The 12,470-nt window shown below is 39.2% G+C and overlaps 1 protein-coding gene across 1 annotated transcript in view; it reads right to left on the bottom strand.

Moving 5' to 3' along the window:
- Window positions 1–4,913: 4,913 nt before the first annotated feature.
- The window catches only part of LANCL3 (LanC like family member 3), a 29,378-nt gene continuing 21,821 nt past the window's right edge, over window positions 4,914–12,470 (bottom strand). Inside the window, exons 2-5 of the mRNA XM_065741555.1 lie at window positions 9,532–9,655; window positions 8,736–8,933; window positions 7,314–7,521; window positions 4,914–7,069 (exon numbers count right to left, since the gene is read on the bottom strand). Of these exons, the coding sequence (XP_065597627.1) occupies window positions 6,910–7,069; window positions 7,314–7,521; window positions 8,736–8,933; window positions 9,532–9,655 (690 nt within the window). The 3' untranslated portion in view covers window positions 4,914–6,909. The remainder of the gene's footprint in view (window positions 7,070–7,313; window positions 7,522–8,735; window positions 8,934–9,531; window positions 9,656–12,470) is intronic.

Here is a 12,470-nt window from a genome sequence, read left to right as displayed (position 1 = left end):
GTTTTCTGAAGAGGCCACCAGTGATGCATATTCCACAAAACGGGATAGACGCTAAGTGAAAATAAGCAGCAAAGTGACAAGCTTTAACCTCCAGGCCAAAAGCAGCCCATCTTCTGCAATCTCCTGTGACAGTACCGTGGGATAGCTCAGATGAATCCTTATCTGCAACCCAAATGCTTTACTTCATTCTCAGACAAATGATATTACCATTGATAACGCAGCGCCACTGAAAGCCTTGGAGCCCCGAGCCACTACTGCTTCAGAAAGAAAAGCTGCCATCACTGTGGAAGACAGAGAATTAACCATTCCAATGCAAAATCATACTGTTCAAGGTTGGGCTTTTATTTAAGGCAAAATATAATCACAGCTTTAATATTAATATCATGGATATACACAGTTTGTTCTGCCACTATGAAGCTTCGTATCATCACTGCTTTTAAAAAGCTATAAAATCTATTTTCTATCGTAATCTACAATACAAAACTAATACAATAAACACATTCTGTAAGATCACAGTGTTGAAAACATTAGAAGAGCAGGGGTCCTGCTTTTAAACAATAAGGTGCATTTCTAAAGAATCAAATCAATCTTGATTCTAAAGGGACTGTACGACAGTATGGCTGCGAACAGCTATTCCACTGAGACATGAATCTAGTGTGTAGCATGTACTGAAGAAGTCAACACTGAATACTGGAATATATTGAATAGTCAAGTGTTACCAAAATAAACTGAACATAAAGTAACATCCTTTATTAGTAATGCCATGTAAGTTCCCTGTACTTTTAATTGGTGTTGGTGTTCATGCATATAGCAGAAATTTGAGCAAAAATGGACATAAAATTGCTATCAGATAGAACCCTGCGTATGCTAGCTTTCCTCTTAACATATGAGCAGGTATCAGTGATCCCAAGGGACTTGTACTGAGGAAAGTGTGCAGGTTTGGGGCCCAGAATGATGCAGTTTTGCCATGATTTCACACATGTGAAAGGACATAACCCTGCATGCCTGAAATCAAATGGAGATTCACAACTGACATCAGTAGGTTGCATATCTGGCCCCTAAAATGAGAACATGAGGTCAAATCAGTGGCAAAATCACACCGCTGTTAGAAAACTTTTCTCTTCCTATGTGGTAATGATAATGAAGACATAAGCAGAACTCAATTTCAGGTCAGGTAGCCTTTCTCTTCTAAATGAAATAGAAATAAATATTTGAAAAGGATTTGTTTTCTATTCACTTTCAGGATATAATTAACTTCAGGACTTCTACATAAAATTTTTTGGGTAGTGTGCATGAATAATAGAAAGTTTGGGTTGGAAGGAGCCTTAAAGCCTACCTTGTTCCACCTCTGCCTTGGGCAGGGACACCTCCAGACAGACCTGGCTGCCCAAAGTTCCTTCCAACCTGGTTATGTATGGACATGCAGTGCTGCTGACAAGAGCACTGCATTATAAAGTATCTTTCATTCAAACACTGTTTTACCAATAGGCAAAGTAAGTTTTTAAGGAATTTTCGACCATTTTAGTGGTATTTCTGTGCTTGACCTAAATGCCTCCACCTTCTCTTTGAGTCATGCAATGAACAATGTCAAGAGACTTCCTTTCACACATTAAAGATAAATGCTGTCTTATGTATTTTCAGACAGGTTGCTATTTAGGGATTGATTTTTCTTCCAGAGCATGATTTTTAAACATATAGAATATAGGACCAACAGTGATGCCAATGACAACTTAACCAGAAAATTTAAGAGGTGAAAGACAAACCAAAAAGTTTCTGCATGTTGGTTTTCTGGGTATTTTTTTTTAACCATTTAAGCATTTGTAGTGTACATCATTTTTATTCCATTAAGGGATAGGAGTGGGCAGTAGGTTTATCTACAGACAATTCCTTCATAGGCAGATTTCTGTTCCACACATGATAACTTTGCTACAATGGCAATGAAGGCAGCTATAACCACATGTTAAGGATAGTGCATACTGCACCCCTGTCTGTGCAATGAATCAAACTGTGCTATTTGCTTGGAAAATGCCTGTTCACATCCTTAAATTGCTGTACTGTTTTGGGCCCTGAGCATTTTTGGATTATGGCTTTGAAGTATGTTGTTCCCTCAGTAATGTGATTTTTGGTCATTTTATTTATTTTTAATTTGGCTTTATGCCACTGACTACTTATTCCAGGACATAATTATATAAACTCAGATGTCTTCTCATAGCAATTGCAAGATTGCAGTTAGCCAGCAGTTCCTCACCTGTGTATTTCTTCACAGGAAGACTGCTCTTGGCAATCCACAGAGCAATTCTTAACCCTGATACACTACTTCCTACAGATGACAAATAGGCACTCGTGTCAGTGAATATTCAGTCTACGTAGGAGAAGATTATGGCACCTGAGATTTATTCAGCAGACCTTGGAGATGCACTCTGTCTGTGGATCTTACAGGTCAAAATTTCAGAAGTAACAAGGATATATGCTCAAAATGCATGCATATGCTAAAATTGCTCTCTGTTTTCATAAAGCATGCAGTATGTTGGCAGCTGCTGTAACTGTATATGCAGATAATACTGCAAGTAAAAAAGACTGATTGCTTGTGAAAGTTTTCATTTAAGCACATTGCACTTGTATGTTTCTGAATACATCGGATACCTACCTCTATTTTTTTCTCATAGTCATAGAACAGTAGAATCTTTACATTTGGAAAAGACCACTAAGATACCTATCTGTATTTTAAAAAGTACCTCTTCAATACACTTGTCATATTGTCTGTATGTTGATATAATTATTCCTGGAACATCAGAGTGGCATTATTTAATTTCACTGAGTAGCGACAGTGGTGATCACTTTACTTGCATTCATTTGTGCATGTTTCCCAGAACTATTTAAGTGAATGTTTTGAGATGTTCAGCCATTCCACTTATTTCTGATTGTCAGTAGAACTTAGATACCAGAGGAGTGAACACCTCTTTTGTTTTATTTAATGATGTCTGTCATCAGTGAAAGTTATTCTACAGTATAATGATTTTTCCTTACTAGGAGGGAAATGGCCAAGCCAGTGAGAAAAGACCACCGGGGAGTCTAAAAATAATGTAATGCAAATAAGTGGAACACTCCCCTTCAGCAAAATTAACTGAGTTAATTTTCAAGAACAAAGGCGTGGGCTGCTCGTTCAGCCTTCCAGAGTTATTCATAGACTGGGAAAGAAAAGTGGGGGAACTGAAAGAAGCAATGGTGCAAGGCAGACACTGAAAGCAGCAGCACAAAAGAGGAATACTGTCATGCTGAGGAGCCGTGAATGGCGGGAAAAAATAAAGACATATTTGTTAGAATGGTACTATTGCTGAAACGTATTGCATGTGGCTCTATGAATCCTAATATCACTAAATCTTGACATCGCAGATCTAATTTCCTTCAGAATTATTCTACAACAGTAAGCTATGGATGACCTACCAAAAGTCATGAATAGTATATAGCTCCTTAAACTGGTTTGTAATCTACAGCTTTACGCACAGACAGCACCACACAAACACGTGTACATCACAAATAAGCACCAGTACCCACACAATGCATCCTCTTGGCTTTGACAACATAATCAGAGATACTATACCATTTGAAGTCCTATTGCCTACGCTTTAGAAACTTAACAAAGTAGAGAGACTAATGTGCAAAGGTGACTTGGTAACTTGTGTTTTACACTTTGAAAGAGGCTTCTGAAGTTTCTGGTAACACAGTCTTTTGTCACAGCGCTGTGGCAGAATCTGTTCAGGAACACGGTCTTTCAGTCTCTTAGGTTTGATTGTGGAGCAGGAGGAAATAGCATCCAGCTAAGGATGCCTTATTTATTTCCCCAAGAGGGAAGACAAAGGACCTTATTTTTTTTATCACACTACAAGTGCCCAGTCAGGTTGCTTTCCTGTCCATGTCTTAACTGCAACAAATTAAGGTTGCAACAACATTTATGTTATAAATAACAATAAAATAAAAATTTTATAACAATAAAAAGTGCAAAAAATAAAACAAATGTAAGTTGAAGATTAAGAGTATTAAGAGATGAACACCCACACCCGTTTAGTGAGTGGCAGTTTCAGAAGAGCCCTGGAGTATATGGACACTGTGTTCAGAAGCTGCGACCACAGCACATCCCATCTCCTCTTCAGCCCAGCCAGGTCAGATGAGAAAAGCAACAAAGCCATAGGAACCTGCTCTCACTGCTACATCTGTTCCAAGATTTTACAAGATGCATCCCATGAAACACATGGTTTTGTTACTATTATTTATATCAGAAATAATCTGAATCTTCTCTGAATCTAAATCTGAAGGAATTAATTCTACAAAGAGATGTACTGTTATGGTAAACTTGAACACCTGTGGTATACGTTACAATATCAGCATTCATGACTTGGTCAGGGTTTAAATTACTGCATTCATTTATTTATTTATTGTGCTCTAGATGTACTGAGGTTTTGGCAAAGATTTCCTTCTCCAAGCCTCTCCTGAGAAAAAGAAACCTAACTAGATGCAGTTAAATGCTGTGGCTTCATGATAATTAAAAAGTAGGCACTGGGCACAAAATCAGGTCATGGTTGCTGTGCTGTTAGGCATAGATTCTGTTAAGGCTTAAGTTTAGGTTATGTTTTTTGACTGTGTGGTTATCAGAACACTAGGCCTTTATATTTGCAGCTGTGAATAAAACAATTGGCAATAAATGCAGGATTGCAACTGCCTGAGCCTGATCACAGCAGAACCCATTTCTCTGTCCTACAATGAGATAGAATCTGAGTACCACTACCCCACAAGACAAATGGAGACTGACAAATTAATGATCACAGGGAAAAAGTGGATAGACCAAGTATTACCTTCCTTAATAACTTGTTAAAAAGGGTTCTAGCTATAAAATAGATTCTCCATCTGCTTTAGGTAAGAATCCTAAAGGGCTTAGGATCTGCACTGCTTATCTAACAGGTGCATTTAAACATGGCTGGGCAGAGCACAAGGACTTTTTGTTCTCAGTTAAGCCTCACATGTAAACTCCTCTATGAAATACACACTCCTATGTGTATGCATCTCACTGCTCACAGTGATGAAGTGACATTAATGGCTTTCTCAAAAGACCCTTAATCCCACAAATTATAAACCCGTAACATCTGTATATTGAATTTTAACATTCATTAAAAATTCCCAAATACTTGATAAGCAGATACAGAACTGCATTGCTTTTGTCACCAAAGAAATATGGTTACTTCTATGATTAAGGAATTAATTAGAGCAGCACAGTGCAAGACAAATAGCAAAAATAGCAGCTCATAATAATGCAAGTCATCTTGTTGTAGTAAGAGTGGCATGAGTAGGAATGGAAATAGTGTATTAAAATGCAGAAGGATTGCAAGACTTGGCTCTATCTTACAGCCTGATCAAGCCACTGAAATCAAATGGGAACTTTAATCCATTAGGCATTAAATATAAAGAAATTGTAATCTTTTCCAGCTGAGAATGCAGGAAGAGGGACTGCAATGTTTGGCAGTGCACATAGGTCATTTTTTTCACTCTTAACTGCAAAGTTTTGACATACTGGCCTTCCCAATCCATCCTAAAAGGCAATTTCAATACATTATTCCCATATAAATAAAAATAGTAAAGATTTAAATATAGGCTTTGTTTTTACAGTTTTCTACTACAAATCTATGTTAGCATTTTCTTCAGCTTTTAGTTATCATTTCATAAATACAATGTATATGAAACAGTATAATTGCAACCTTAAGTGCTAGTGCAACTAGTGCTGAGGAGCCCGTTTATTTCTATAGCTATAAATCATTTGGGCACATACATTGTTTTGTTCACCAGGAGAAGAAGCGATTTTGAATTTTCCTATCAGGTTTTTCTTAAGCTCAGTATGCCATCAGAGGTTTGCATTCAGTTTGCAGGGCTTGGAATGAACAATTCATCAGGAAAATAGTTTTTCTGTTCTCTGTCCTACATATGTCATTGTTCAGAAATGCTGCTATAGGTAATTAATTTCTAAAGGAAGCTTTTCTATCACTGAACAACATCTATTCTAGCAATGCTGTATTGTGAAGAGGCATCTGCCGATGCTGTCTTCACTATGTAACTTTTCAGTCCAAGTCTCCTCCACAGTGGCACAAATGATCCCTGCAGAAGGGAAAGTATTGGTAGGAGCGCCACAGTTGGGGTAAGTCAGTAAGGAGACCAGCTCCTCACCACAGACTGAGCTCCAATAAGAAGGGCCAAATTCAGTTCTCGTTCACACACATCAAACTTTACTCAATGAAATGATCCTTTGAAACCGTGGGCTGCATAAATAGCTATCTACAGAACTACCCTTATATACACATGAGAAGAACTCCAGGATACAGCTATTTGTAATACATGGTACTAGTACTAGGAAATGTGGGTTAGGTACAAAATCCCAGATTTTGCCTTTGTGCAGCGTAGTGACATGTCCACAATGCCCTCCCTGGTAAGTGCATCACCACATAAAGACTTGCTTTTGCAGGTCTCCTTTTAAAACATCCTGGATGTATCACTGTTTCTTCTTTGCATGCCCCTGTAATTCTAGCTTGCCTTTTCTCTTGTGTAGCCATCAAATTAAAAGTTTGATAATCCCCCTTTCTCTATCACTTAAATGTGTTTTACTTCTTTACAGATAAATATCTACCCCACCACATTCAACCCCTTCCCCTTTTTTTAACTGACCCTTTGATTTTATTTTATTTTTTGCTCACATGCTTCCCTTACCCAAAGCCCAGTTGTATTTACTTTCACCCACCTCCCAGCTACATTAAGGCTAGCATTAGTGGTACCACTGGCTTGTTTTGGAAATAGCCTCTCACAAATAGGTGAAACCACAGGTGCCCTCTCCTGTCGCCACAGGGATGTGGCACTGAAGGATGTTGTTCTCTAGACAAAGACACTGAAGAGAGGAAACTCAGCTTGGTTGGGCTGCAGCAAGTCAGTCAGGAAACACACAGTCCCCGAGAAGCCTTCATACAGACTATATACACTTTCTAGTGCCCGGGAACCAGCCTTAAATTCCTCTGTAAATAAGAACTCTGCAAACCTAAGAAACAGAAGAAAAGATTATTATTATGATTAGCATTTTAAGGATGTAGAGTAAATCACAGCAATAGGAAATCCCAGAAGGCCCTTCCTTCCCACCACCCATATCCCTCAGCATGAATCCCAGGCCACAGGCAGGGAGGCAGCTGAGGGAGCTCAGGCACCTCTCCCTGCAATTGCAGCTTGGTGAATGTTCTTGAACCTTTCTGGTATGACCACGTGTCCAGAAAGTTAGGAATGCTAACCTTTGGGCCCTGTAGATGTATTTTGAGTTTCCAGTGAGCCTATAGAGCAGCAGGAACACATAAGCACTACCAGCCACTCCATGGCATATTCCAGGTCCCTTCTTCAGCAAACCTTTCTGCCAGGTTAGCTCTCCGCAGCGGATACAAGTGTCCAGGTACTGAGGCTTCTTGGAAACCAGGTATGCTTTGGCAAACAGATACGCAATGCCTAGAAAAGCAGCAGTGAAGAGGCTTAATATTCTGAATAGCTCACTTGTGGTCTAAATATAATACACACCAAAGCAGCTGAACAGTGTTCTTATAAGCTATGTGTGCTTTATTGCCTATGAACAGTGATTGGATACAGGATTTTCCGTGAGAGCACAATAGCAATTAATGAATTTAGACATCTGTAAATGTCTTCTAAAGGAACTTCTCTATGCCCTTTGCAAATCTGTCACCTGGGCTGAGTCTCACTACATCTCTCCACTAATTAATGAACTCATGTAAAAAATGTCAAACAAAAAGGGCATATTCCCTGCAGATTTCCTCACTAGGCCACAGAAGTCACTTTTTTTCACTTAAAAATAAAAACCAGCTTGATAAGCAAAAGCTGTTTTCATGTCGCTTCATTAGAGTGCAAGAGCAAGAAGCTTGCTCCATCATCATACCGACAGAAAGATAATACACCAGCAAGAAGCACATTTGAGGGATATTCATTATGATGTTACTTTTTGCAGTTTAAATAGAAACACTTGAAAAGTAATGCCTTGGTACTCATGGCGATTATTGAACAGAAGTCAGCTTCTCTGTAACCTTCTAGGTTCATGTTACAAAACCAACAGGACTGGTCAGCAATAAAATTCTGCCAGTAGATGAAAGAGCAATTTCAACACACAGCATTCTTTGCCCAAATTGCTAGGATACTGGAGTAGATTCTGAACTGACAGACCTCAGCTTTAACTCATGACCCAAGCTAAGTATTCTCTTTGTCTCTTAAAAGCAGTTGTATATGGATGCATTTAAAACAAAACAAAACAAAACAAAAAAGCCCTCTTGCTAGTATAAAGTCTCCTTCACATGCAAATACTTTGGTCAAATTAATGTATATCCATGTAATATGCATAGGCTTAAATTTTGATTCTGATGAGATGGAAAAAATCCTCTGAACGCCTTCTCAAAGTTCACATATATGCCTGCATCTGTGTATTCCTGAACTCCAGAACTCTTCTAGCTTCAATCTCAAATGCTTATGAAGTAGGAAATATGCCTGTCCTTTCAGTTGCTTTGACAATAAATAGAACATTTTTAACTGCCAGAATAAATAGTTCACCTGCATCTCATAAAATGTCAGAATCAAATTTAACCTGAGTTTATCTTCAACACGGAATCACCAAATGTAGAAAAACATCTGGCCATGCATAGCATCAATGGGAAAAGAACCTGGAGCTCCGTGACACCAGTGAACAAGCTCATTCTCCCGCTCAATCGTCTCCCCCAGCTCAGGAGGCCAGTTGCTATTCTGTTCTTGGTCCATGAGAAAGTCGACACTCTGCCACACAAGCTCCTGATCTGCTGGCTGCAGGTAGTCAAAATAGGAAAGTAACATCTGAAGGATTGAGGAAAGCCCATGTGCTGCACCTGTAAAGAACAGCAACAGTCAAAAGGAGAGGGGGGGTTTAGGTCCCACCTCCATCCTGCTGGATCTTTCTTTGGGGACTGATTTCATTGTGAAGTGCATGGGTCTTTGGCCCATTACAACAGTGCTTGGAATTAAGGCACTTCAGGTGCATGACACAATTACTTGTTACTGCTGCTGTCTTTTCCAGCTCCCCAAGCTAAATGTGAAAACACAGATATACTGTGCTGTCTGACTGAATACTTGCTGCTACTCTTCTTTCCAACTGAAGCTGATTGTGCCTTGATAGATACAGCTGAAGTACTTGCAGAGATATGCCTGAAGAGAAATAACCTCAGTCGCAACTCAACCAAACTGGAACCAGACTGAAAAGTTTAAAGGTTCAATTATCCTATTTTACAATAATGATAATTTAACGCTTTTTTCAAGCATTTTTTCAAAGGGTGAGTAAGAAACACTACTTTTAGGTAAGGAAAAGGTCTCAGCTTACTCAGGAGAAATCCCACACTGTAGGCTTTATATATTTTATTTCTGCATCATCTACTGTCTAGGCATCCATGCGCTGCGTCTCTTTCAAAGCAGTTGGTGTGTTTTACTCACCAAGATACTCTGTTCCATAGTAGGAATACATGAGTGGGAATGGTTTCCTCTTTTTCACTGCATACTGCTTTCCTGATTCCAGAATGGCCAGGCAAATTGATTTTATTTGTGCTGGGGTCAGCACCTAAATAGAAACATCAAAACAAACATCAAGAATACTTTAGACAGTTTTCAGGACTCTGCTTTTTCCCTGTGCACAAGACAAAGTACTGCCTTTAATCTTCTGAGCGTGCTGTAAGGTACATTCCTATTAAGATCTTCTTATATAACACAGTGCTTTTACATAATGTTTCTCCAAAATAGAGTTTCATCCCATCTCAGGAAAGCAAAAGTCAAATCTTAGGTCACAGAATCACAGAATGATTGGAGTTGGAAGGGACTCCAAGGATTATCAAGTTCCAACCCCTCTGCCACAGGCAGGGCCACCATTCTCCAGATCTGGTACTACACCAGGTTGCCCAGGGCTCCACCCAACCTGGTCTTGTACATCTCCAGGGATGGAGCATCCACAGCCTCACTGTGCAGCCTGTTCCAGCAGCTCACCATTCTCTCTTTAAAGAACTTTCCTCTGACATCCAATCTAAATCTTCCCTCCTTGAGCTTAAAACCATTCCCCCTTGTCCTGTCACTGTCTACCCTTGAAAAAAGTTGATTATCTTCCTTTTTATAATCCCTTTTTAGATACTGGATGGCTACAATGAGGTCTCCTTGCAGCCACCTCTTCTCTAGGCTGAACAAGCCCAGCTCCCTCAGCCTGCCTTTGTAGGGGAGGTGCTGCACCCCTCTGATCATCTTCATGGCTCTCCTCTGGACCCTCTCCAACAGCTCCACATCTTTCCTGTATTGGGGGCCACAGACCTGGGCGCAGTACATAGCTATGGCACACAGATGAGCTGAAAAGAGGCCCACATAGAACCACTGACTTCCCTTCCCTTCAGCCTGATGGAGGCCGACAACAAGCACCAGTCAAGATGCAAGAAATGGAGGAAGGAACAGAATGAGAAGGCATAGGAAAGCAGACCTAGAGAAGTAAATATTAGGGGCTTCACTGGAACTTACAGAGTGAGATAGGTTTTCCTTTAAACAATAAAAAAAGAGGAAGCAAGGAAGAGGGTGTGAAACTGCTGAAAATCAACAGTACATATGTAGGTTCAGAAGCATCTCACTAAAGAATCACCCTTTCTCACTTCACAGAAATGTTAACAGAAATGGCCAGCTATGCTTACCACACTTTGTCCCTGCAAACAGGTCAACACCACCTTTGTTTTAATGGAGTGCTAAGAAATGCCTCGATCAGAAGTATTTCACCAGACATGAACTTTTCAAAGTTACTGACTCAAAGTATACAGAGAGGAATCTCCTCTGCGCCGTTCTACTACAGAGATAATGATACGCAGTTCACTGCAATCATTGTCATGTCCTTCCATACATTCTTGACAGCATCTCAGTCATTAACAACACTCAGCTGCTGTAGCAATTTGGCTTTAGGGGAAAGCCTGTATGGCATCTGTGTTTTGCAAACATACATTTTGAAAACAGCACTGGAAGAGAAAAAAAAAAATAAAACGTAAAATGAGGCAGAACAAAGCCATAGAAATACTCTCGAAGAGATGACAAGATAGATAATAATCCTAAAGCTAACTGTGGTTATCAACGAAATGTCTCTAAAAAGGTTATGAACACATTTGCTTTTGCTGTAATTTTTATTATCGGAGGACTTGTAATTAGTTCTTTAAATTTAAAAAATGCCACTTGCATTAAATTTGGAGGCAACATTTGATATAAAACTGCAGACTTTTGTTTGGCAACTAAAGGATACTATGGATAAACAATGTCAGTGAGAACCTGTCTGAGAAATAATGACTGAAAAATCTTGTTTATCTATCTTTGTACAACTCAGAGAAGAACCTGGTTCTGATCTTGATTAGTGTTCTTTAATGTTACTGCAGTAGAAGTAAATAAGCTGTTAACATCTGGAGACTTCACCCATTTCCAGTCATTTTAAGATTAATTGTTTCAGCTTCACTGAATTTAATAATGGCTTAAACCCTAAACAAATGAGCTGATCACAGACACGGAGAGACACACCACATTCTCTCCTGAGTTCTGATTTAGCCTTGCCCTTTGAGTCCTAATCCTCCAAATCCTGTACTTTGTTAAAGGATTAGTAAGGTAACCCTTGAAAAATAAAAGTGGAGGCTAAGATCTCCTCATTGTCATTCTGGAAGGCAAAAGCATGCTGATTAGAGACACTGAGATCAGTTCATTTTCTTCATGCAGTTCTAATAAATGAGCTGGATTTCAACATAAACCGTGCTTGATCAACTTATTTTTATGTTCAGCACATTTAATTTTAAATTGAATTAAAGATTATTTCAAAATGCTAATTGTGGTTTTTAAATGGATTTCAACTTCTACCCAAATCCAGCATTGCACAGTGCTGTGTAAAAAATCTCAGTCGGTAAGAACTGCATCATTCACCATTTTTTGAATAAAAGGTAAGTGTAAAAAGCAGAATATTGAGGCACTACGATTACTTATGTGTATACCCCGTGGTAAATGGCTGGCATAATAATATCACTTCCCATACGCAAAATCAGACAAAAACTGATCATTGAAAATCATTACTAGAATGGGTGATAGAAATCAGCACATCCACGTGGCTGAAGAGAAAACAGAAAGAAAACAATCAATATATCTTGAAAGCAACCTTCTGCCTCTGTCCACTTGGACTTGCTGTAAGCATGAGACAGGTAGGAGATGTGTACTAAGAGCTGATTAGGAACACTTATGTGCTGACCCCAAATGCCTCTTCCCAAGCACCTCAGTCCATAGGCACTGTAGGCAGAGCTGCTGTTTTTCAAAACACTTAAATGTGACAGGTTTGTATTTGTTCCTTATTCTAGGAAATGATTAACTGAGAATAGAGACTAATAATA

This window comes from Cyrtonyx montezumae, unplaced genomic scaffold, assembly GCF_038088225.1.
Source record: "Cyrtonyx montezumae isolate F1298 unplaced genomic scaffold, pur_monq_1.0 scaffold_3, whole genome shotgun sequence".
NCBI classification, from domain to species: domain Eukaryota; kingdom Metazoa; phylum Chordata; class Aves; order Galliformes; family Odontophoridae; genus Cyrtonyx; species Cyrtonyx montezumae.
Note: the sequence above shows the minus strand (reverse complement) of the source record. Positions and strands in the feature narration are given on the sequence as shown.